The 22,819-nt window shown below is 41.2% G+C and overlaps 6 protein-coding genes across 9 annotated transcripts; 4 read left to right on the top strand and 2 right to left on the bottom strand.

The window, feature by feature from the left end:
* Window positions 1-606: 606 nt before the first annotated feature.
* Window positions 607-3,684, top strand: LOC143358555 (nucleolar protein 10-like). The gene is made up of 10 exons (XM_076795743.1): window positions 607-846; window positions 937-982; window positions 1,054-1,268; window positions 1,358-1,494; window positions 1,557-1,769; window positions 1,849-2,077; window positions 2,144-2,563; window positions 2,626-3,149; window positions 3,328-3,424; window positions 3,502-3,684. Exons 1-10 carry the CDS (start codon window positions 781-783, stop codon window positions 3,604-3,606), a joined length of 2,052 nt encoding a protein of 683 aa, XP_076651858.1. The 5' UTR covers window positions 607-780; the 3' UTR covers window positions 3,607-3,684.
* On the top strand, window positions 3,679-6,751 carry LOC143358556 (uncharacterized). Of its 3 annotated transcripts, none has more exons than XM_076795746.1 (8): window positions 3,679-3,798; window positions 3,951-3,991; window positions 4,346-4,459; window positions 4,776-5,017; window positions 5,093-5,470; window positions 5,533-5,713; window positions 5,791-6,006; window positions 6,071-6,751. In XM_076795746.1, the coding sequence occupies exons 2-8, from the start codon at window positions 3,983-3,985 to the stop codon at window positions 6,308-6,310; spliced, it is 1,380 nt and encodes a 459-aa protein (XP_076651861.1). In that variant the 5' UTR covers window positions 3,679-3,798; window positions 3,951-3,982; the 3' UTR covers window positions 6,311-6,751. The 3 variants fall into 3 exon arrangements, with proteins under 3 accessions (XP_076651861.1, XP_076651860.1, XP_076651859.1); XM_076795745.1 differs by having other exon boundaries at window positions 3,719-3,830; XM_076795744.1 differs by lacking the exon at window positions 3,679-3,798 and having other exon boundaries at window positions 3,819-3,991.
* Window positions 6,752-7,113: 362 nt separating this feature from the next.
* Window positions 7,114-9,549, top strand: 128up (GTP-binding protein 128up). Of its 2 annotated transcripts, none has more exons than XM_076795920.1 (9): window positions 7,114-7,202; window positions 7,283-7,638; window positions 7,720-7,885; window positions 7,989-8,119; window positions 8,243-8,482; window positions 8,551-8,719; window positions 8,784-8,913; window positions 8,995-9,117; window positions 9,249-9,549. In XM_076795920.1, exons 2-9 carry the CDS (start codon window positions 7,597-7,599, stop codon window positions 9,349-9,351), a joined length of 1,104 nt encoding a protein of 367 aa, XP_076652035.1. In that variant the 5' UTR covers window positions 7,114-7,202; window positions 7,283-7,596; the 3' UTR covers window positions 9,352-9,549. The 2 variants fall into 2 exon arrangements, with proteins under 2 accessions (XP_076652035.1, XP_076652036.1); XM_076795921.1 differs by having other exon boundaries at window positions 7,142-7,202; window positions 7,412-7,638.
* A 100-nt stretch (window positions 9,550-9,649) lies between these two features.
* On the bottom strand, window positions 9,650-11,510 carry Dila (centrosomal protein dilatory). The gene is made up of 7 exons (XM_076795919.1): window positions 11,264-11,510; window positions 10,970-11,187; window positions 10,661-10,820; window positions 10,331-10,587; window positions 10,100-10,271; window positions 9,857-10,020; window positions 9,650-9,788 (listed from the first exon to the last, which is right to left on the bottom strand). The coding sequence occupies exons 1-7, from the start codon at window positions 11,390-11,392 to the stop codon at window positions 9,650-9,652; spliced, it is 1,239 nt and encodes a 412-aa protein (XP_076652034.1). The 5' UTR covers window positions 11,393-11,510.
* A 1,739-nt stretch (window positions 11,511-13,249) lies between these two features.
* LOC143359340 (dnaJ homolog subfamily C member 1) lies at window positions 13,250-16,327 on the top strand. Its single transcript, XM_076797234.1, has 7 exons — window positions 13,250-13,837; window positions 14,283-14,384; window positions 14,444-14,662; window positions 14,733-14,974; window positions 15,048-15,348; window positions 15,588-15,806; window positions 15,976-16,327. The coding sequence occupies exons 1-7, from the start codon at window positions 13,691-13,693 to the stop codon at window positions 16,039-16,041; spliced, it is 1,296 nt and encodes a 431-aa protein (XP_076653349.1). The 5' UTR covers window positions 13,250-13,690; the 3' UTR covers window positions 16,042-16,327.
* Window positions 16,328-16,827: 500 nt separating this feature from the next.
* On the bottom strand, window positions 16,828-21,201 carry Pea (ATP-dependent RNA helicase pea). Its single transcript, XM_076797233.1, has 6 exons — window positions 20,953-21,201; window positions 20,792-20,877; window positions 19,942-20,724; window positions 17,567-19,830; window positions 17,301-17,481; window positions 16,828-17,166 (listed from the first exon to the last, which is right to left on the bottom strand). Exons 1-6 carry the CDS (start codon window positions 21,044-21,046, stop codon window positions 16,945-16,947), a joined length of 3,630 nt encoding a protein of 1,209 aa, XP_076653348.1. The 5' UTR covers window positions 21,047-21,201; the 3' UTR covers window positions 16,828-16,944.
* Between the last annotated feature and the right edge of the window lie 1,618 nt (window positions 21,202-22,819).

The raw sequence follows: 22,819 nt of genomic DNA, 5'->3' as shown, positions 1-22,819 counted from the left end.
TATCCAAGAAACATACAAGATTATTTCTTTCGTATCTAAAATTTATGTGTAACAATATTGTTGTTCAACACTTGGTACATTCAAGATGAACTTTCTATCCATTTCGCGAAGATATTAAAAAAGTTTGAAGGACCTGCAGTTCATGGAAACAATTGCGAAGCTATGTTCACGATGTACGGAGTTCTAGGGAAATATTCAAGATGGCGCTGCTGTCGCATTGGAAACTGAATCTCAAAAAATTAACAGAGTTTTCACTCTATAAGAATCTTCTTCTGCAATCGCATGGAGTACTATGCAATACTTCGATTTCTTTCGTTAAATTCTTATTTCATCTTTTTCCTTTATTATTTCTACCCTAGCATTGTCTATTTTCCCATTCATTTAACTTTAAGAATGCGGGATCATTCTCCAACATGAACTGCGGTACTCGTGTACGCATATTTCTGCTTGATAAACGAATTGTATTTCATTTGTAATTGATTGTATTTCCAACGCATAGCCACGAAATAACGAAAAGCTTCAGAATTTTTATTGAATTATTCTTTCAACATTTCGTCTAGCGATTTTCGTGTTTGTGAATTTGTGGCGATCCGGGCGACATCTTTCCCTAGGGACGAAAATTGTCTACATGTACTTGCACGCACACACGTGCGATACGTGTCAATTGTTTCTTATTATGATAACGTTCCACGTGCTTTGTCGCTAACAGTCATTAACAGTTCACTTTGGAGCAATGCGAAGTTTTATTCGTTTTTAATATTTTTTAAGAGCTTCGCCACGATGCAGGTCTCTTGTCCGAACAATGTGAAGATTTACAATCTGAGCGCCGGAAAGTCACTGCCAGAGGTAACGCATTATCTATGATTTTTCTCTACTATTATCTCTCCTATTTTTCTAATCTTTTTCTAATTCTTGTTGTTCTTGTTATCTTGACAGTGGTTGTCAGAACGGAAAAGGCGGAGTTTGTTAAAGAAAAATGTCGGTGAGTAAACTCGTGTGACAATTCGTTTACGCGGTGTACGAACTGATTTTGTAATATTGATGTTTCAACAGATATACGACGAAGGATTGAGCTTATCCAGGATTTTGATATGCCTGGAGTTAGCACGTCCATCAACGTTACGAAAGACGGACAATACATTTTAGCAACAGGAATATACAAGCCGCGCGTAAAGTGTTTCGACGTTCAAAATCTATCTTTAAAATTCGAAAGATGTTTCGACTCGGAGGTGGTCACTTTCGATATACTCTCGGACGATTACAGCAAGGTATTTACATTTATTCTATGTATTTTCACTTTTATAGTCAACCCTCAACTCAATCTCAACTCTTGCAACCCTAAATTTGTGTATTTCAGTTGGTGTTTCTGCACTGCGATCGAACTATAGAATTTCACGTGGCCCATGGTAGGTATTTCAGGCTAAGGGTACCAAGGTTCGGCAGAGACATCAAGTACCATTATCCTCTGTGCGATTTGTTTGTGGTTGGAGACAGGTTTGTCCTTTTATTACTATTCTCTAAATATTCCTCATACTAATATACGTTCTGTATTGCAGCAATGAAATTTACCGAATAAATTTGGAGAGAGGACAATTCCTGCAACCCTTCCTCACAGACGCATCGTCGATAAACAAATGTGAAATCAATCCGGTGCATCAACTTATTGTTGTTGGAACTCAGGATGGAAAAGTCGAGGCATGGGATCCAAGAACGAAAAGCAAAGTGGGCACCTTGGATTGTGCTTTGCACTGTGTCGGGCAGGACAATAAGTAGGCCAATTTATTATTAACCAGCAAATTTCATTTACACAGGCATTTGCATGTAGAATATTTTTCTGTCGTTTTGTAGACTGGACTCGGTTCCCGCAGTTACTAGCTTAAAATTCCAAGGTGGCTTGACGTTAGGTGTAGGTACTTCGACTGGGCAGGTATTGTTATACGATGTCCGCTCGAGTAGGCCGTTTTTAACGAAGGATCACATGTATGGATTACCGATCAAGAACATAGAATTCCATCGGACGATGGATTTGGTCTATTCTATGGACAGTTCGATCGTGAAAATATGGGAGAAAAATAACGTGAGTAGATCGAGTTTAACGATGAACTAGATAGAAGTAGAAAGATATTAATTTCTGTGTAATTAGGGTAAATTGTATACATCGATCGAGGCGCAGCACGACTTTAATGACATGTGCGTGATGCCGAATACCGGAATGCTTTTACTGGCTAATGAAAACACGAAGATGCAGACGTATTATATCCCGTCTCTCGGACCAGCTCCTTACTGGTGCAGCTTCTTGGATAATCTGACGGAAGAGTTGGAGGAATTGAATTACGAGACTATCTACGACGACTACAAATTCGTCACAGAGAAGGAGCTCGACGAGCTGGGACTGTTGCACTTGAAGGGCACCAATCTGCTCCGGGCCTACATGCACGGCTACTTCGTCGACATTCGACTGTACAAGAAAGCCAGAGACGTGATGAGACCCTTCGAGTTCGAGGAATACAAGAAGAAGAGGATTCAGCAGAAGATACAGGAGACTTGCGGCAGCAGAGTGCAGGTACTGCACTGTTTTACCATTTCATTGTATCCCGCGATTATTAATTATTCATTTATTTACAGATACAAAAGATGCCGAGCGTGAACAAGGAGCTCGCTCTGAAATTAATGGACGATGAGTCGAACGCGAAGAAGAAGAAGAAGAGCTCTGGCAACATTCTGAAGGACGATCGTTTCAAAGCACTGTTCAGCAATCCCGACTTCCAAGTGGATACGAACTCGGAAGAGTATTCTCTGTTGAACCCTGTTATCTCTCGCCTCGATAAGAGCAGAGAGAAGAAATTGAAGGCTCAATTGGCCGCGGAGGAGGCTCGTCAGAAAATGGAAAGTGAAGCGGACAACGATGAAAAGCACAGTTCGGACGAGAGCTTCATCCACGACGACAGCAGCTCGGACGACGAGAAACCGTGGGCGAAGGAAGTGAAGAGGAACTATCGGTTGATACGCAGAAACGAGAGACAGAACGAGGAAGAGGAGGAAAACGCGAAAGACGACGAGCAAAGCGCCGAGAATCGGACCCGGCTTTACGAAATTAAGGATCACGTACAGTTCAAAGACGCGAGACCGATCGCGAAGAAGCGGATCAAGTACGTGTTGCCAATTAAACCTCGTACGGTCTTCATTTTCGATCACTCGGATCTAATAAAAAGAATTGCACAACGAGAAAAAAAAAATTTTAATCGATCAGAAATGACCAAAAGACCGCACGAGGATTAATATAGAGTTACAGCAGATCATGCATCTGTCATGCACGTATTTTTGCAGGGCCACCCTCGGAGAGAGACTGAGGAGCGAAGATTTCCACGACGTTAAAGTTTCTGGGTCTCGCGGTAACAGAGAAATGACTTTCCGTATAGAGAAGGTATCTTTCTGGTTAATTCTAGATCTTTGTCGCGATTTTTTGATTTTCTCTGTACGAATGTGTGTTTTTCCCCACAGAAAAAACCAACTGGCCGCGCGAGACTGCAAGTGAAAAGGCACGAGAAAGAGTACAAGCACCTTTTGAGACCGGCTGGGAACCTGAACAGGAAAAAGAAACGCTAATATTTATTGTTGTATCAACAGTTTGTTTTTTTTTATCTCTCCCACTCTGAAAGCAGTAAACAATGTTATTTTTCCAAACGATTTTTATTTTGTTCTGCCACTTCCCAGCATAGGAAAAGAAACGTAGCAGCCCAGCCGTCTCCTCTACTATCCCGACCGATGTTGTCCCGTGTTAGAAGCCGCGCGTAAACCGTAAATAAAATAATTCGTTTTCGAGAGTATGTGTACGTGTGTATAATATCTTGACAGAGGTGAAGTGTCATCTCAAAAGGCAGATATAATTTAAATTCATACGTTAGGGTGAATCACATACAAGATGCCGATACAAGTGTTTTCTTTTCAAGTTCAAAAGCATTGTGCTCGGCTGACGGGAAAAATGACATTGGTGAGTCCAACGATTATTTCATTCCTCGCCGTTCGTCGAACCCTTTTTTCCACCTACGTGGAAGAGATTGCGCGGCTCCGAATTTTTATTTGCCTGGGCCTGTATCGTTCCACGCGTGCACGCGAGCCGAGTTTTAAAGCTGATAATTTCGATCCGTAACCGTAACTGTTTATTTTGATTCCGAAGGTCCATCGGTGTTATTGGAATCGGCCCGAAAATTCGGTGTTCTCGCGACGGCTCGCTCTCGTCTGGTTTTCACGAGTGAACCGGGAAATTCCGTTCGTGGGAAATGGGGAAAAGCTCCGTGGCAACGGAGGAAAACCGCTTGCTAAGAGATCCTGTTGTTTTCCGTAGAGTTCGAACAACGAGCCGCAAAATGGGAAGGATCCACCTCAACAGAATCACGAAGAGATAACACAGGCATCTACACCATCGGGATTATCAGACTTGCAGATGCAAAGCACAGAAGTAAGGAGACGTACTTTCATTCTACAGTTTATAGTGTACAATGCGAGAAACAATTAGGGGATATTTACGGGACGCGTTCTAATATTTTTAATTTACCATTATTCAGATTTTAAATTTTTTTCTTTGGGTATACATTATTAAAAAATGGCTAAAAATTTTAGTGCTTCGTAAACCTAGTTTTAAATTCGCGTGTCGCATTTTTATTTCGTTATCGGAGATTTTACATAATGTCCCCTACCGTTTCAATCGTGTACACATGTGTTCGGTATGTATTATCGCTGTGAAGTGATTGGGACTAATTTTGAATGAGTCGTAGATGGGAGAGATCACCGAGATGCCGGATTTCGAGATGCTGAGTACATCCGCGGTGCTTCATTATTGCAAGCACAAAATACTGAGACCGTATCTGAGATTATTGGGAGTGATGGGACTGAGGCCGATGAGCACCGACGATTCGAATCGTTGCTCGCGTCACTGTATCCTCGTGAGTCTGCACACCATCCAGGTCACGATATTCATGTGCATTGGATACATTTTACAGTACATGGCATGCTTCAGGTAACGTGTCGAATCGTGCGTTGTTTTGCATAAAATATACTTTTGGTCCTGATTCGAACGTGTTTGTACTTGCAGAAGAGACCGGGGATTTTGTTACAAGACAGCGTTGTTAGAATTCGAAATGCCATCGGACCCGAACGAGAATCAAGTACAAGACATTCACTGTTTCGGCAACGTTCTCTTCAGCTACTTCGTCCCCAGTATACTGCATTTGATGGCGTACCTGTACACGGTGTATCTGTTTCGAATCCGGGAGAACGAGCAGCTCCAAAATTTGATGGAGAGAGCGTTCCTCCTCTCCTCGAATCCCGCGAACCGCGGGAACCAGAGGAGGCTCGTTCGAATACTATGGTTGTTCATAGCATTGAGCGTCGTGTGGATAATTACCGCACTGGTCACGGTAAACGTTTTAATGGCGCAGGGAAACATTGTGTTCCAGTGGCTGGATCATAGGTAATTCTTCATTTTTACTGAAATTACTGAATTCTTTCATTCTTCTTTCATTTTCTTCGCAGCCCGCATCAAGTGAAGATAACGCTGAAGGTACTTTTAATCGTGTGCACGCTGTGGCACGATATGGTCCAGGGAACAATCATAACTAGCTATTGTTTGCAAGGACAACTTCTACTGGCCCATCTGTACTTTCTTCGCGGGAAGCTGCTTCATCATACTTTACCCGCCATCGATTGGATGCGGGTTAGCCGTTTTCTTAATGAACCAGTAAACCCCCGTTCGTAGTAAAGCATCAAGATCTAAGTTAAGTTTTCGTGCAGGAAATCTGCGAGTTCAAGAAACTGTTGAAGTACTTCAACGACGAACTGGGCCCAGCCGTGTGCATTTACACAGTTGTAAACTTGTCGTGGGCTGCGGCAGGAACAATGTGGTTGTTCCAATACGATAACAGCGACGCTCAACAAAGTCCCGTCACCTGGGTCGGTATACTGAATGTTGTCTTGTGGATTTTGATATCGCTGGCTCCGTTTATTCAGGTATGAATAAATAATGTATTTAAAAAATAATTACTGATTAATTAATTGGTGTACTTTGTTCTAGGCGGCACGTTTGACTACTGCCTGCTCGATAATCCAAAACATTGGACACGAAGTGCGCATTCGACCATTTGTTTATCAGTGCACGCCCGGTGAGGATCTAGATACTATACTTCTGTACACATCATCGCTGAAAATGTGTGCCAGACTGTTTAGAGTGCCGGTTACAGGTCGATACCTTTGTCTTTTACTAACTATAAGTAGCATCTTGATCCTCACGTTAGGTCTCTGCCAATTTCTTTGATCTCAGTATTGTCTCCCTTCCCCTTGTCTCTCTGCTGCTTGCTTGGATCAATTTTTTATATTAAAATTAAGATTCAGCAAGCAGAAATTCAATGTTTTAAGTATAGCGGATGTGTACAGCGTTAACTAGAGCAACCTTTTACAATGTATTGTATTGTATTTTATACACCTAATGAGATGTATTTAATTTAACTCGTTGTTTGTAATGGTATTAGTCCTTGTTGCGTTATTATAAAATAGAACGCAAATTCGCTGTGGCTAGAAGAATGTTCATACCAGAATATTTTAAGATTGTGTGTGTGTAGGACAGAAAATCCTTGGAAAGTGTTAAAACACAGGTGTCTTTGCAAGATTTTTAAATTTCAATTAAAAGTATATCGAAAAAATGATGTACATATAGATCATTGGTATTTGCAAACGAATTTATAAAGTGTTTTTTAAATATTTGAATGGGAATCAAATAAAGCCGTCGCATTCAGCGCTGACAGTGGCGCCATCTCGGTGGCTGGTTAAGACAAGGACAGACAACGTCTCGTTATGGTCTCACTCGTGCCACCTACTTTTTAGCAGGACTTCGAATCCCCTGGTAAGTATTAATCGAACACGATCAAACACGATAAACAATTTGGTATCAGAGCTTCCAAATGATATGCACACAACTGAAAATTTATTAATAACGCACTTATTATGAATGGACCTTCAGCTACTTTCACATATATTTTTTGGTCAGATTTTGTTTCTAATTAAGCAGTTATTCACAATTATTCTAACTCTTGTTCTAAAATAGCCTCAAATGATTTGATGGAGTTATAATCTCCTAGTACCGATAGTGGTTCCATCTAACGACAAAACAATGAAACCGCCGCAATTTACACTGGAATGCACGGTAAACGGTAAGTGCGGCAGGAAATTATCCGCGCGTACGCATATGAAAATCTATTAAAAAATCTCTATGCACCGATGTTTCTCGCAGGTTTAGATCCCGTAATTGTTCTTTAGGATGAATTGAATACTTTCTAGTTTGATACTCCTCTCCATTTAATACAGTCAGCATCATAATTCAATGTCTCTTCAACTCTGCGATTTCCGCACGTGTGTTTAGGCCATTTTCCACTGTGTGCAACACAGTGGACGTAACGTGTTGTAACGTGTAACTTGTCAGCACGTGTGAGGCTGAGAGAACAGCAGTGCACTCACTGAGGTTTGTGATGGAAGAACTTGAGAGATACGAAACGGGAAGTGTATCTTAAATACCAATTAAAAAGAGCGTATTAAACTCTATTCAAAATGAGCACGATACTGGAGAAAATCGCCTCGATCGAGGCCGAGGTAACCTCTATTTTCATCATCAAATCTTTTCCAGCTGTCCATTGTACCATAGATGATCTCATAAAATTGCTTTTTTGATAGATGGCCCGGACTCAAAAAAACAAAGCGACGTCCGGTCACTTAGGTTTACTAAAGGCAAAGCTTGCCAAGCTAAGGAGAGAGCTAATCACTCCTAAAGGTGGTGGCGGTGGTGGCGAACAGGGTTTCGAAGTGGCCAAGACCGGAGATGCTAGAATAGGCTTTGTCGGTTCGTATGTAAATTCTATACACTGTCCGTACGTCAGAGGATGATTAGTGATAGCAATGGCGACAATCTGCGATTCCGCAAAATAACTGGTTCATTCTCTTAGGATTTCCATCGGTTGGAAAATCTACATTGCTCAGCACTCTGGCTGGCGTGTACTCAGAAGTTGCTGCTTACGAATTCACTACTCTCACTACTGTCCCAGGCTGTATAAAATACAAAGGAGCAAAGATACAGGTAATCAAATCAGGAATAAACCTTACAAAAGGTCATATTATCAGATGTGTTGTGCTTTCAATTCTGCCTAGAATCTGAAGATAGCTAGAAAATATTACCGATCAATTTTCTTGCTGCTTTTAGTTGCTGGATCTGCCCGGTATCATCGAGGGTGCAAAAGACGGCAAAGGACGTGGAAGACAGGTCATAGCAGTTGCCAGAACCTGCAGCTTAATATTCATTGTCCTGGATGTACTGAAACCTCTTGGACACAAGAGGTTGATCGAACACGAGCTGGAAGGTTTTGGATTGAGATTGAACAAGCAACCACCGAACATTACCTTCAGGAAGAAAGACAAAGGTGGCATCAATTTCCAGACCACGGTAATTGAATTAATACCAGAAGAACGGGGAAAGCTATGCAGTTCTTTTAGTTGTTCTTTCTTTTATAGTGCACGCAGTCTGAACTAGACTTAGAGACGGTGAAAAGCATTCTTTCAGAGTACAAAATACACAATGGAGACATCACGCTGCGATACGATGCCACTTCGGATGATTTGATCGACGTGATTGAGGGAAATCGGGTCTACGTTCCGTGCATTTATTTGCTCAATAAAATAGGTAATGGTCTAACACTATTCACCAAACAAATAAATAAATTAACGCAACGTATTCTTGCTTCCAGATCAAATCAGTATCGAAGAGTTAGATATCATTTACAAAATACCTCATTGCGTGCCGATTTCTGCTCACCACAAATGGAACTTTGATGATTTGCTCGAGAAAATGTGGGATTACCTGCAGCTAGTTAGAATGTGAGCCCTTGCAATCGTCAGTTTATTTCCTTTACGAACTGTAAAGAATAAATTTATTTGCACCATTTTATTTGGTTACAGCTACACCAAACCCAAAGGACAACTTCCGGATTACAGTTCTCCCGTAGTTCTAAACAGAGAGAAGAGAGCGGTTGAAGATTTTTGCAATAAGCTTCACAGATCCATTGCAAAAGAATTCAAATAGTATGTACATATTGGATCAGTGCAAAAAGGAATCGAGGACGAACTTTTACAGTGACCTAATATTTGTAGAATCGTCTCGAACTTCAAAGCAATGTTGAATCGTTTTTCTAATTCGTTAATGTTCTTTTTAGCGCCCTTGTCTGGGGTTCGTCCGTGAAGCATCAGCCTCAAAAAGTGGGAAAGGATCACGTGCTGTGCGACGAGGACGTCGTCCAAATCGTGAAGAAAGTATAAATTGAACATTTACAGAGATTTCACAGTATATAACCAAGATTATCAAAGCCATACGATTTCTTGTAACGCAGAACGAGGTGCGCCAATATATATTATATACATACAAATTTTTTCACTATAAATATATTTAAAAGTTACAATACGAATAATTAAGAAACTAGTTTTCTATAAAATAAAATTACTCGCAATTCGCGTTAACTGTTTGAAGAACACTGTATCATATGTGAAATGCTCCTGAGCGCACAAAAACAAAACAAAAAAAAAAATATAAAACGCATAATTATCTAACAGTGATCGTTCATAAACTTTTTAAAATGTATTCTTTTCGTTGTTGATCCAGCAACTTTTCCAAGTGCTCGCACTTTGATTTAACATCTCCGAGTTCTCTGGTGAGATTTTTTATCGTCAGGACCTTCTGAGTCATTATCAGCTTAATTCTAAAAAATATAAAATAGTTTCATGTAGCAAGAAATATTATTTTAGTTTAAATATTGTAGAGGTATACCTGCTGTGTAATTGAGCAAGTGAAACATCGCGGTTCGCGTTGATCACAGCAATCTCTTGGTAAAGCGACGCGATCTTATCTTCTAGATCTCTTTTCTCGCCCTCGATCTCCTGTCTGACCAATTTCTTTGCGTCGTCTCTCTCCGAGCTTAATCTTTTCGTTCTCTAAAAATGATTGATTATTTGTTACTAGACTGCTCTACAATTCTGATATTTTTTCAGAAATTAATATTTGCATGGCTACCTCATTCGCTCTCTTCAGCTCGTTCATACACTCCTGCAGCTTCCTCTCAGTCTTCTGCAACAGAACCTCGGTTCTCTCTAGCTTATCCTGGGCCTGCATCAGTTGCGCTTTATGCAACAGCTCGTTGTCAACAGCAGCTTGCAAATCCACGTCGAATTTCTCCTTCAAAGACCTAGAATCAATCGTCAAAATTGTCGCATGATTCTCCAGTCATTTTCGCTCTCATTTTACCCGAGCTTGCAGTCGAACTGTTGCTGGAGAGTCACTTTCGTCTCCCGGGAATTCTTCTCAAGACGTTCAATGGCCAGCTCGATTTGTCGATCCCTTTCTCTGATGCACTCGTCTCTTATGCTATTCTCAGCCTTCTGGAGCTTCAATGTCTGCTGCTTTTTATAGTCAGCAAGCCAAGCCTCCCACTCCGATTTCAAAGACTCTTGAAGAGCCTTCTTCTCGTTCAGATGCAGTTGTTTCTGAGCCTGCAACTCTCCCTGAAGAAACGCCACGATCCAAATGTTATTTCGAGATTCAAACCGGAGAAAATATTGAACTGCAATTGCACACCTGGTACTGCTGATGTATCCTCTGCAACTTGACCTCCCAATCAGCGTTCTGTTTAGCTAAATCCTTGTTGAACTTCTCCCTCTCTGCTTGCAGCTCTTCCATCAGCTTCACCTGCTGGTCCTTGAACTGGCTCTCTTGCTCTTCTATCTTGACCTTGTACCTGAAGGAGCAGGACAATGCACCGAATTGCATGCAACACGTTCATGCAACTCTGCGTTAGAATTATAAGTAACGACATGCACAAAATTAATATGATTTTCTTCGCCAGAGAAAAGCGGTGTTAAAGTTACAGTATTTGCATTTCTGTACCTGCTCCACAGGATATCCTTCTCGTTTGTTACCATCCTCTCGTGGCTGGCAGTCAACTCTAACCGCAGCTGTTCTAATTGCTGATTGGATCTGCGAATCACACGCAATTCTACATCCTGCAGCTCCTTCATGTGTGCATTCCTCAGCCCCTGGATTTCCTCAGCGTGTTGCTCCGTCATGCTCCTCAACTCCGGCTCCAGTCCCTTCACTGTCATCTCCTTAAAGTGTCATCAGCTGTTCAAACTATTCTGAAGAGCATTCAAGATTAGGATTGAAGAGAATCGTAATGGATACCTTGATCTTGGTGGTCCTAGCCTCTATCCACCTCTCCCTCTTGATCTTCTCAGCAGCAGCAAAGTGCTCCTTGGCTCTCTGTAGCTCCACGGAGTGTCTCTCAGCTGCAGTTTTCAGATCCCTTTGCATCTTGACTTCAATGTCCTTCACTCTCTGCGCCAAGGAGGTGCATTTCTCAGTCAGCTCAGTCTTCTCAGCAATCAACTGTTCAATGAACTTCTGGTGCCGCTTGACAATAGCCTTATACTTGTCCTCTTGACCATGCAGCTTGGAAGCGGTGCTTTTCCGCTGGGACTCGAGCTTCTCGCAGACTAACTTCCTCTCAGACCTCAGCTGCTCCTTTAGCAATTTTATCGTAGCATCTTTTTCCTCTAATTGCAGTCGAGCTGTGGCCAAGTCCTCTTCGAAAACAGGATTAACAATTCCCATAGGAACCACTCTTAAAGAAAGATAATTAAATTGAATTATTTTTTAAGGACTCAATTGAGATTGTCTACTCCTACCCATTGCAATTGCTATAATTGAAAGTCTGCGATTTCACGAAGATTTCCTGCAACATTTCAGGGTCTACTTCCGGTACATTAGCCTTCGTTTCGTCCAGAGAACCTACGGTGTTGAATAAATCAGTCCAACGTGAAACGATTCGACGAATATTTGAATTATTGTATTAAATTACTATACTGCTCAGCTACCCTCTTCAAGCTTTGCCAAAAAGGACATGATGTCCTCGTAGGTGGTCCTGCTGGATCCTTTCTCCCTGGTGTCATCCTTCTCGGGCTCCAGCTAAAGGTAAGACACAGGTAAGTTTTCTTCGAAGTACAGATCAAAGGATGTGTATCTCAAACCTGAGGTCCTTCGACTTCTGGTGCATCACCGGTGATGTTCTTCTCGATCACGGTGATCATGTCACATAGCTGATCGAAGGAGACATTGGATGACTCGATGACATTCTGATTGTGATCCGCTTTTTGCGTTTCTATCCTTTTTGACTCTTTCTTGTGGGGGATGTCCTTTTGGTCCACGCGGACATCTTTCGCTGCAAAGGATCTCTTTGCGGGAGGTTTGCCATGGATCATTGGGTGGCAGATATTTATCATTTCCTTCGTCATTATAAGACGAGAGACTTTTGAAGGTTTATTTATTTTATTGCCGGTTTCATGGTCGCCTGGGCAACTATAGGGTGACGATCGTGAAACATATGGGGGGCAAGCAACCCCCACGTTTAATAATGTATGAGGGTGCACCTGGATAATGTGTAGAGTGTAGAATATAAGGAAAGGTAGGAGCTGTGTTAAAAAATTGATTTTATAGACTAGATTGCATAATTTTCAAGCTTTCATTTAAGTATCAAAAGATTAAAAAATTTCATCGGGAAGTCATTCAAATATTATTTTTTATTTGAATTTAATGATTTTTGCCGTATTTCCTACAAGACACAATGTAAATTCCGGCAAGAATTATCTGTTTCTTTCAAAGGTCCGTACAGCGCCAATTGATGTAGTGACAAACAGCTGAAACTATTAGCCAAACTACTTACCGATAGAGTTGAGGTTATGTGCGGAGAACTTTTTCAAATAAATTAACGCGTGGTTGGTAGGGAACCAAACGAATGAATGTTAACAAAGCAATTGAAACTATTTTACGAAATTTACAACTAATTAATATTACAAAAGAGATTGCTGTTACCAACAGCAGCTCTGTAATTATCGACCTATACCGACCGTCGGTAAATTTGACTACCTGTTTGAGCGTTTTGCCACTACGTCAATTGGCGCTGTACGAACATTTTTACGAAAGAAATGATTCTTGCCGGATTATACACGAAGTCTTACGGCAAAACCGGCAAAAATAATTTGCTCCAATTAATAATGATATTTCGACGCTCCTAATTAAAATTCTTTAACGTTTGCGGGCTCAAATTAAAGCTGGAAGAACGCACTTTAAGATGAGTGCGTTGCAATTTGCAAATACTCACGATCCGACACTGGAAATGTAAAAATAAAAGAGAGAAAATCGCGTAGTATACGCATTGCTTGTTCTATTATTTGAACTGTTATTCATTTATTTTGGTGTGTTCTTTTGACAATTTTTTACCATTACAATTTGAAATAATTAACAATAATTATCGATAATGTGAATGAACTATCGATAGCAATGATCATCGATAATTATCGATATTAACATCGATAGTCCTCCACCACGACACAGACGGCCTACGTTTCCTGAACAACGTAACCTCTTTGAGTGCTTGCGATGTGGCACCTTCCGTTTTAACATATTTCTACCTTGCTGGTTGGTCGACGGATTCGTCGGGACAAAAGCAATGGTCGTGGCGTGAGCGACCGTCGTCGAGAAATATTAGAGATCGTCGAACGTGGACGTTGCCTACGGATATGATTGTACATATGTAGCGGAGAACACAAAAAGATGAGATTGTCATTACTGTTTCTCGGTGTTTTCTCTTTCCTCGACCTGTACAAATTCACGAATGCCTGGGATAATGACGAGCTCGAGGTGTTCGATGTCGTCGAAGAAGTCAATCAAAACTTTTACGAGGTCCTCGGCGTCCCGCAGGTCTGTTACATACATTTTTTAATTCTAAATTTAGTTCATGAAAGAAAAAATTCAGCATAGTGATTACCAGCCTGTAAATCTTTATTTAGGATAAAAGTTTTCTTTGTACTCGCGGGATCTTTGTAAAATTTAATTAAAAAATGAATTTATTAAACCTGGTCAAAGATTGTTGTCTCCCATGCGAGCTTTTCCTGTCGATTCAATTATTTTCTGTTATCATTTAACACATTGCATGTGGGTCACGAGATATCTCGTGTATAGTATACTGAACGTTGAGGGGTTTACAGGTTAATGCTTTTTCATACGCGCGTAATTTATGATAAAAAAAGGAAAAGTGCTTGTATGCATTATACTAGGTTTTTTTGACACGCTAAAAAATGTGCAAGCTCTGGAAGCATATTGGTCAAGCAGAGCGTTGTAATGAATGTGTTAACATATTTTGCAGACTGCAAATGCGTCGGAGATTAAAAAGGCATTCAGGCGGCTGTCCCTGCAGCTGCATCCCGACAAGAATCCAGCCGAGGATGCAGAGCAGCAGTTCAGAAAGGTGAGAGTCAAGAAATCAGCAAAATCTTGTAGCAAATTTTTGAATTCTTTTTTTTGCAGTTAGTTGCCGTGTATGATGTACTCAAGGACTCAGGAAAGAGGCAACGCTATGACAACGTGCTGGTCAATGGCCTGCCGAATTGGCGGTCAGCTGTATATTATTACCGCCATGTGCGGAAGATGGGGCTCTTAGAATTAAGTGTAATTTTATTCTTAGTGTTTACGGTTGGACAATATCTGGTAGCCTGGGGTGCATATTTTGAGAAGAGATATACATATGTACGTAAAGCATTTCTAAAACCATAGACAATCCTTCTCAATCGATAATAAATTAACAATTATGTTATAGGAGCAAGTATTAGGCAGTAAGCTCCAAAAGATGCAGAAAAAGAACAAAAAGGGTAAAATGGATGTACCAGATTTAGCCGATATTTTGGAGAAGATTCCCACACCGAGCATTTGGAATACTCTTCCATTCCAGTTTCCGAAGTGGATTGTAAATTTCACGTTGTCCATACCTAGTATCGTGCGTGCAATGTATAATATGTTAGAAGAGCGAAAACGTAGGAAAAAGGAAGAAGAGGAGGCACTGTGAGCAAACAATGCCTGAATACACATCAACATGTGTTGTCCTTTTGTTCTAACAATTTTCCTGCTATTTCAGAGCACAAGAGAACGAGCAACAAGAACCAGAGCCAGTGCCTCGCACTAGAAGAAGGAGACCCGGTTTCACTCCGCAAGAAAGAAGCAGTAACAATTACAAAGAAGTTACGAAGAGGTCTAGCGAGCAGACTAATCACTATCAAAAGCCTGCTCCGTCTGGCGGAGGATTGTGGGTCGACGATGATATTTTGGAGTTAATAAAGCTCGTGAAGAAGTACCCCAGCGGGACACCAGAGCGATGGGATAAGATTGCGGACGCCATGAATCGCACGGTTGCGGATGTAACGTACATGGCGAAGAAGGTGCCTGTCTTAATTGCTTATGGGTATACTCTAGTTTTCGGGGCTGCTTTTGCACGAATTTTTAAGAATTTTTATCAGGAAAACTACTGAAACTTTCGCGTTCGGATTTTACACACGTATTTATTGATATTTGGAGTACGTGTGTGATTTTTGTCAAGTAATAATATTCAAAATTACATGAGCTAAAATGAAAGACCAGGATACACCCTTAATTCATTTAAGAAATATATTTTCACTAGGTCAAAGATGAAGGCTTGAAGCCTAGCACCCTAACGGAGGAGCCTGTGGTGGAAGAACGTCCAAAAAAGGTAAAAACTCGCGTCGAGAACGTGGACAACATCGGCGATTGGAGTCAAGAGCAACAGAAAGCGTTCGAAGCGGCGCTCATTAAATATCCTAAGGGCACGTCTGTAGATAGATGGGAAAAGATAGCGAACTGCGTCGAAGGGAAAACAAAGGTACAGCATCCATTAAAATAATATTGGGTCATTCCAAAAGTTCGTATCCGATTTAATGTTATATTTTCATACGAAATAATTGACCGAACAAAAAAACAAAAAATAATTGAATTGAAATGAATTTTCAAATAGAATTTCTTGCTATTTTCCGTTTTATTTCTTGTTAAAGGATGAGTGCCAAGTGAGGTATAGGCAATTGGTGGAGTTAGTGAAGAAGAAGCAACAAACTCAGTAGCCTGCCATGTACAAGATGTTCCTTTGACAAAAGTGTGTAGTCCATACAATCAAGTCCAGAAATGGTATTCAATTTATATCTCGTGAAACTGAGATAGCGTTTCATATGGATAAATTACAGATTTCTTAAGGATTCCCTTATACAGAAAATGAAAATATATAATTGCATTAAGAGTGACGAAACTTTATACGTGAAGAGGAATATTGCTCTTAAACATGATTCTATTATTAAATGTTTCTGGAGAATGTATTTATTTAATAAATTTAATAATTAATTAAGAGGAAAAGACTGATAAGACACAATGATTGAACACTCTCCTGTTCTGTGAGACTGACTTCGAATCAGTAGTTGTTCGTCTGATTAAATCTATACGTTTCACCTTCCGAACTTAACGAGAAATAGTACGTATAATATTACGATGCCAAAGCACACGGATACTTTTGCTATTCTTTCGAACGAGTATCGGTACCGCATTTGTTAAAATGGGATGCGTTATAGTGTAGAACGCAGTTCGTCTCATATATTTTTAGAAATTTTATCAATTCTCTAATTTAATATACAATTACGATACACTTATACGAAGCATAAATTATTCTATATAACTCGTTATATACTTTACTTTATTGTATAAGGAACAAAATAGTGTTACTAAAAAGAATCGATGTAAATATGGAATAATGTTCAACGTGTTCAATGTATTTCCTGATTTCGTTTTAGCGTTATAGTATAATCCATTCAATTTTGTATATCGTGCGTAGTAAACGAAGAAGAAAGAAAAATGACTACGTTTGCGATTTTACGTTTCTCTTAATGATGGACTTAAACGTTAATTACACTCGTTCATATTTGCATGTGATATGAAACTCTGTACAAAAATTATTTACAGATTGTATAATAAATATCTTAATTACGTCTTCTACGGACTCTGGATATTCGCCAAGCGTTCGGTTCCTCGTATTTATTGTAGAGCGGCTCCAGTCGTTGATTCTTCTTGAATTTGCTGAGTTTGGTCGGGTCGCTGAACTTGAAGAATGCCGGAGCAAACTCCACCAGCCATTTTGGATCGATGGTGGTCACTTCTCTCATGTATTCTTTGGTGGTCTGCACCAGTTCGTGGTAGATGACCTGTGGCACAAAAAAAAAAAATTATATACATATTCTATATATTACAGATTATATAGATTATAGATTATATATTTTTGTTTATATTCTTATTATATATATTTCTTGTCGCAAAGCTTCATTTTCGATTCACTTACCCATTCAGGTTGCCTGTTGAACAGCGCACTGCTCGGATGAATGTAAACCACCTGGCTGTCCACCAGCGTTCTGTATCCTTCTTGAGGATCCTTTTTGGCAGCGTTCCTGAAGAATCCAGAGCACACAGCCTTCTGAATCCTGACGGTGTTTTTCCCGGCGGACACAACGTCCAGTTTATGCCTGTTAACGGAATATAAGTTGTTTGTTTAATGTTTCCATAAAAAATCAGACATCTCATACGCAGCAACCTAATAAAATAACTCACCTATCCATGATTCCGAGCAACTGTTTGCGCACATCCTGCGCACGTTTCAGTGTCCTAATTTGCACGAAATTCTCATAGCACCATGCATTACTGAATTTATTATTCCTCCAGGAATTGTACACCGCTAACAAAGTCAAGTGGTCGCCTTCAGGCTGATTGAACTTTGCCTTCTTCTGATCCGCTAGAGCCTGCTTATCCTTCGGTCTGTAGAACACATTCTGCACAGACAACATACTGACAATGGTCAGTATTTCGTCAGAACACTGTAGGTGAACGCTCATGATCAGCATCTTCGACAAATTAGGCTCCAATGGGAACTCTGCCATTCTTCTACCCAATCTTGTCAGTAGTCCCTCGTTATCCAACGCACTGAGGCTGTGCAAGGATTCCAAGGCCATGATGAGCGACTCCACAGGCGGCGCGTCCATGAAATCGAAGTGTAACAGATCATTGATGCCCATAGTCTTCAGCTGCAACACGGTGGTGGCTAAATTGGTTCGTTGGATCTCTGGAACTGGAGTGGGCAGCATCTCATCTCTATAAGCTCTCTCAGTATAAAGTCTGTAACATTTCCCTGGACCAGTTCTGCCAGCTCTCCCAGCCCTTTGTTTCGCAGCAGCCTGACTGATCGGAGTCACAATGAGACTGTCCATGCCAGTCTTCGAATTGTACACCTTCTGTTTAACGAATCCCGGGTCCACAACATAGTAAATTCCGTCGATGGTCAAGCTCGTCTCAGCAATGTTCGTAGCTATCACCACCTTCCTAGAACCTGGGGGAGCTGGTTCGAATATCCTGGTCTGCATCTCAGAAGGCAGCGCAGAGTACACTGGCAGAATGATCAGTTCCGGGACATCTGGGCCCAGGGACTTCATCCTCTCGTATAAAATCTCGCAGGCTGTGTCGATCTCCTCCTGACCAGTCAAGAAGAGCAGTATATCTCCTGGTGGCTCTCTCAAATGAATTTGCATCACTGTAATCAATGCGGCGTCCAAATAATCCGTCTCCGGCTCCTTCGTGTACATCACCTCTACTTCGAACGTTCTGCCAGGTATAGTAAAAATCGGAGCCTCAAAGAAATACTGTGAGAACTTGACGGCGTCCAAAGTGGCGCTCGTGACGATGAGTTTCAGGTCCGGTCTCCTCCCAACCGCCTGCTTCAGTAAGCCAAAGAGAACATCAGTGTGAATCGTGCGCTCGTGCGCCTCGTCCAACATTATAACCGAATAGGTCTTCAGATCAAGATCCATGAGACATTCTCGGAGCAACATACCGTCCGTCATGTACTTGATATTGGTCTCCGGGCCGGTGCAGTCTTCGAAACGGATCGTGTAGCCTACTTCTTGACCTAATCGACAACCGAACTCTTCAGCCACTCTTTTGGCGACCGACATGGCTGCCACTCTTCTGGGCTGAGTGCAGCCGATTTTCCCACGAGCTGTGAACCCAGCCTCGGCTAAATACTGCGTGATCTGAGTGGTTTTTCCTGATCCAGTTTCTCCAATTACTATCAGAATTTGATTATCAGTTACGGCCTTTACTAGATCGTCCCGTAGCTTGTATATTGGCAAGCTCTGACGCTGCTCTAGCAGAGTTAGGTTCGTTTTCTTTCCGAAGGATGATTTCTTGCCGCCTATAACATGCTTCTTCCATTCAGGAAGGTCCTGAGTCTGCAAACCAATGCCTCGCATGTTTGCTACCAGAGTTCTGCTTTCTGCTTCTGGCAGAGGATCGATCCAGTTCTTGTTGAGCCCAGTAGGCACGGAGTCCATCTCCTGTTCTCTTTGTAGCATCTTTTGCTCTCTCCTCTCCTTCGCTAGAGCACTTTGCATCATCGCAGCTTGCGCCAGAGATCCGTCAGGATTTTTGACAATGCGCACAGGACTTAGATCCCCAAGTGCTCGGCCGTGGCCGTGCAAGAATGGTGGCTCTTCTTCGACAAGCTCGATTTCTACGTCTTCTTCTTCGTCATCCTCGCGTGGGAGAATTCCGGTCTCCATGTCGAACTCCGGCAACTCGCTCCTGTCGATGCAGGATGCTGCCAGCATCTGCTTTATCTCCCACTTCTCTGGGGACGATAGTCTCTGCACTCGCTTTCTGGAACAAGTCTCATCTTCATCCCAGTTACCCTGAAGTTCCAATAATGATGTTGGTCTGTCCGGATTGCGCAGATGCTTTTCGTCTTCTTCGGTTTTAGCGACAGCTACTACAGGATTCAAGTCTCTGCCAGTTTCCTGGTCCACGTCCTTCATGCTCAAGGATACCTGAAAATATTACATTTTACAAAAAATTTTTTCAAGAAAAAGGAAAAATTGATTTCAGTTGGAAAATTTGTATTTTGTATAAGTCTAGTTATTGCAATAATAATGTACTACCTTCTGACCACCAATATTGAGGACTTTCACAAGAACCTTCTGGCCCCTGGACACCACATCACTAGCACTAGCAACTCTTCCTTCTCTACGCAGTTGAGAAATGTGAACGAGTCCCTCCCATCTGCGTTTCAAGCCTTCCAGCTGCACAAAGCAGCCAAAAGGAACAATATTGGCTACCTTGCCAGAGTAGATCTTCCCAACTTCAGGATCCATGGACATCTCCTCCACGGATCTTGATCTCGATCGATCTGATCCATTCCTAAAGGCAGAGTGCCTCCCAGAGTGTCTGTCTTTGTAATCCCGAGATTTCCTATCTCGTGATCTGGATCTTCTGCGATCCTTCGACCTGTGACGCTTCCTGTCTCTAGATTTCGAGCGGCCTCGTGATCTGGAATGCGATCTAGATCTATGTCTTTTCTCTTTGCGGTTTGATGAACGCGATCTCTGTCTTTTTCTGTCTCTAGATCTACTCCTTCTCGAGTGCTTGACCTTTTTGTCATTGTCTATTGGTTTTTCCGGTTGGATCTCTTTTTTAGTTTCACCGCTAGACTTCTTATGCGACGGAGCCAGCTCTTCCAAGCTTGCCATTGCGTTGCTGACTATATCGTCATCTTTGAGCTCCTTAGGGTCTGGTGCCTTTGGCTCTTCGTTCGGTAAAGCCAAGCCAGGGAACTTTTGTGCTAATTCGTCTTGTTTGGCCGTGGACGGTGCAGGCTTGTCCTGTGTTGGTCTAGTCGGCTTCATGTGCTGTATTATTCTCAAGAGATTGGCCATGAACGATTCCTGAAGAGGCAATGATGTATTAGAGTATATAAAAATGAGGGAAATATTGAGTATATGAATCACTCACTGAAAATTCTGCTCCATTTTCTAGCAGGACTTTTTTGAATTTGTCGAAGGTGCTGTTCTTCTCTGCCAAATGAATAATGAACTCGGCTGTAACACGGACGAAACATCGTGAAATTAGGACTCCGACACCTTGTTGAATAATAATGTGATTTTATTGCTCACCTAAATCCTTGTCATTCAGTCCCAAATGATTTTCCAATTCCGTGCAGATCTTTGACACTAATGACAAGTGTTCGAGCTTCGAAACCTCATCCATCTTCAATTACTTACGTGAGACACAGTGAGAGTCTAATATATGATCTGATGTATACAAAATTGGACAACATGCGTAAACTAAACGTATTCGATTCCGTTTCGACTCTTTGAATCGATTCTTTACACCTCGATCTATTGGGAGAATCGATTCTTTGCCGAAGAATCGGTCTGAAAAGAGTCGATCTTTTTGCCGTCCAATAGCGTTCGATTCTTGCACAATGAATTGATTCTCGATAATAATCATCATAATAAAAAATAAAGCGTAAACGTGTTTTACTTGAGAGAGGAAATGAGAGTGCTCACGTCCGGGGTTTTAGCATAGACGGGGAATAGGAGTAGACCAATCACCATATGGGGTTATTTTGATCGACAAATCAGTTGTTTATTTTATCGACTGTGATACATTAGGTTGCTATCTTGTCGACTGTGTGATAAATTAGTTTGCTATCTTGTCGACTGTGTGATAAATCAGGTTGCTATCTTGTCGACTGTGTGATAAAGTAGGTTACTATCTTGTTGACCGTGTGATAAATTAGTTTGCTATCTTGTCGACTGTGTAATAAATTAGATATCTGTCTTATCGACTGTGTACGAAACTACGGTCACGCGAGGCGTCACTTCAGAATCTTTTCAAGTACGGTGCAGTAATGTTAATTTTTATGCAAAAGTCAAATCGAAACTCGTTGATACAGGACAAATAAGATCGTTTACGTTGAAAATATCATTATTCATACCCTTTGTCTGAAAAATATCATTAGAAAGTGTTTATTTACTTAATTATATTCTTTTCACTTATTGATTCTTGGGTACCGAAACGTGATAGAACTCAAAAGAATTTGTTTATAAAGGAACATGGTCTTGTAAAAGGTAAAGTAAGCTTTCAATATTACAGTCAGGAAAATCTGCAGCTCTGATGTGCCAAGAAACAATAAAAAAGTTAGTAGAATTCAACTGACGAGTGTAAAATAATTTGAAACACTTGTCTAGTTAAACAAGCTTTGATTAAATCTTCAAGTGCTTTAATAGAAAAATTCTCAACCATCGGACAGCCGCTAAGTTATATTTCCGTTTGGTCACCGGAAGTTCCGGATGCATCCGCACAGGAAATACTAGAAAATAGCAAGAGGCACAAACGTGCAGCCTATTTATGCGAGTATCTATTGTTCTTCCGATAATGTGTCGCGTTTGTAAAAGTTTTTTGGTGGCAGTGTTCTCGAGGTGCCTCGTTCGAGTCCTAGTTCCCAGATTCGACGCTTTTTCGAAGGAAACTTTGCGGTTGAAATGGACGTCGAGTACAGACTCTGCTAAAACATGCAAACTACAACAAATGTTCTAATTCGCTTAGACAAATCTGCAACGATTATTCTAAATCAAATATACCATATTTCTCTAATTAATCATTACCGTAATCTATGCTCGAAGCAAATGGAAAATGATTAATTTAATTAGCTGAATGCCGAGCTATTGCAGATATCAATCGACAGACACATTCGCGGCGAAACCTGTTGCTGGCCGAAGGTAATTACAGCTTATGGTCGGGAATTATGCACGAGTGGCGCGATCCATTCCGGTTTTCCGGTGGGCGAGACCGTGTAACTAACGCTATAACTGAAAATAGCCATCGGTCCATCCGATGAAAATGAAAAGGACCGGAGCCGCTCGGCGTCTAAAAACGTAAAAACCGCCGAGGGGCACGCGCGATCGAGGAATCCAGCTGTCACACCATAAATCGTCGAACGGTTTACTTTGTATTCAGGGAATTTATTTGGACATT

Source organism: Halictus rubicundus, chromosome 11, assembly GCF_050948215.1.
Source record: "Halictus rubicundus isolate RS-2024b chromosome 11, iyHalRubi1_principal, whole genome shotgun sequence".
Taxonomy (NCBI): Eukaryota; Metazoa; Arthropoda; class Insecta; order Hymenoptera; family Halictidae; genus Halictus; species Halictus rubicundus.
The sequence above is the reverse complement of the archived record's forward strand: the minus strand, read 5'-3'. Positions and strand labels throughout refer to the sequence as shown.

Bases quoted from the DNA above. Each gene is read 5' to 3' on its own strand.
- LOC143358556 (XM_076795744.1), top strand. From the start codon at position 3,923: ATGCCGATACAAGTGTTTTCTTTTCAAGTTCAAAAGCATTGTGCTCGG. The intron at 5,471-5,532 runs GTAATTCTTCAT...TTTTCTTCGCAG, and splicing joins TTCCAGTGGCTGGATCATAG to CCCGCATCAAGTGAAGATAA. The intron at 6,007-6,070 runs GTATGAATAAAT...ACTTTGTTCTAG, and splicing joins CGCTGGCTCCGTTTATTCAG to GCGGCACGTTTGACTACTGC.
- LOC143358555 (XM_076795743.1), top strand. From the start codon at position 781: ATGCAGGTCTCTTGTCCGAACAATGTGAAGATTTACAATCTGAGCGCC. The intron at 1,770-1,848 runs GTAGGCCAATTT...GTCGTTTTGTAG, and splicing joins TGTGTCGGGCAGGACAATAA to ACTGGACTCGGTTCCCGCAG. The intron at 2,078-2,143 runs GTGAGTAGATCG...CTGTGTAATTAG, and splicing joins AAATATGGGAGAAAAATAAC to GGTAAATTGTATACATCGAT.
- Pea (XM_076797233.1), bottom strand. From the start codon at position 21,046: ATGGATGAGGTTTCGAAGCTCGAACACTTGTCATTAGTGTCAAAGATC. The intron at 20,878-20,952 runs GTGAGCAATAAA...TCCGTGTTACAG, and splicing joins ACTGAATGACAAGGATTTAG to CCGAGTTCATTATTCATTTG. The intron at 20,725-20,791 runs GTGAGTGATTCA...TTGCCTCTTCAG, and splicing joins AAAATGGAGCAGAATTTTCA to GAATCGTTCATGGCCAATCT.
- LOC143359340 (XM_076797234.1), top strand. From the start codon at position 13,691: ATGAGATTGTCATTACTGTTTCTCGGTGTTTTCTCTTTCCTCGACCTG. The intron at 14,385-14,443 runs GTGAGAGTCAAG...TTTTTTTTGCAG, and splicing joins CAGAGCAGCAGTTCAGAAAG to TTAGTTGCCGTGTATGATGT. The intron at 14,663-14,732 runs GTACGTAAAGCA...ATTATGTTATAG, and splicing joins TTGAGAAGAGATATACATAT to GAGCAAGTATTAGGCAGTAA.
- 128up (XM_076795920.1), top strand. From the start codon at position 7,597: ATGAGCACGATACTGGAGAAAATCGCCTCGATCGAGGCCGAG. The intron at 7,639-7,719 runs GTAACCTCTATT...CTTTTTTGATAG, and splicing joins TCGCCTCGATCGAGGCCGAG to ATGGCCCGGACTCAAAAAAA. The intron at 8,483-8,550 runs GTAATTGAATTA...TTTCTTTTATAG, and splicing joins GCATCAATTTCCAGACCACG to TGCACGCAGTCTGAACTAGA.
- Dila (XM_076795919.1), bottom strand. From the start codon at position 11,392: ATGCAAAGGGATCTGAAAACTGCAGCTGAGAGACACTCCGTGGAGCTA. The intron at 10,821-10,969 runs GTACAGAAATGC...CTGCTCCTTCAG, and splicing joins AAGGATATCCTGTGGAGCAG to GTACAAGGTCAAGATAGAAG. The intron at 10,021-10,099 runs GTAGCCATGCAA...AATCATTTTTAG, and splicing joins AGCTGAAGAGAGCGAATGAG to AGAACGAAAAGATTAAGCTC.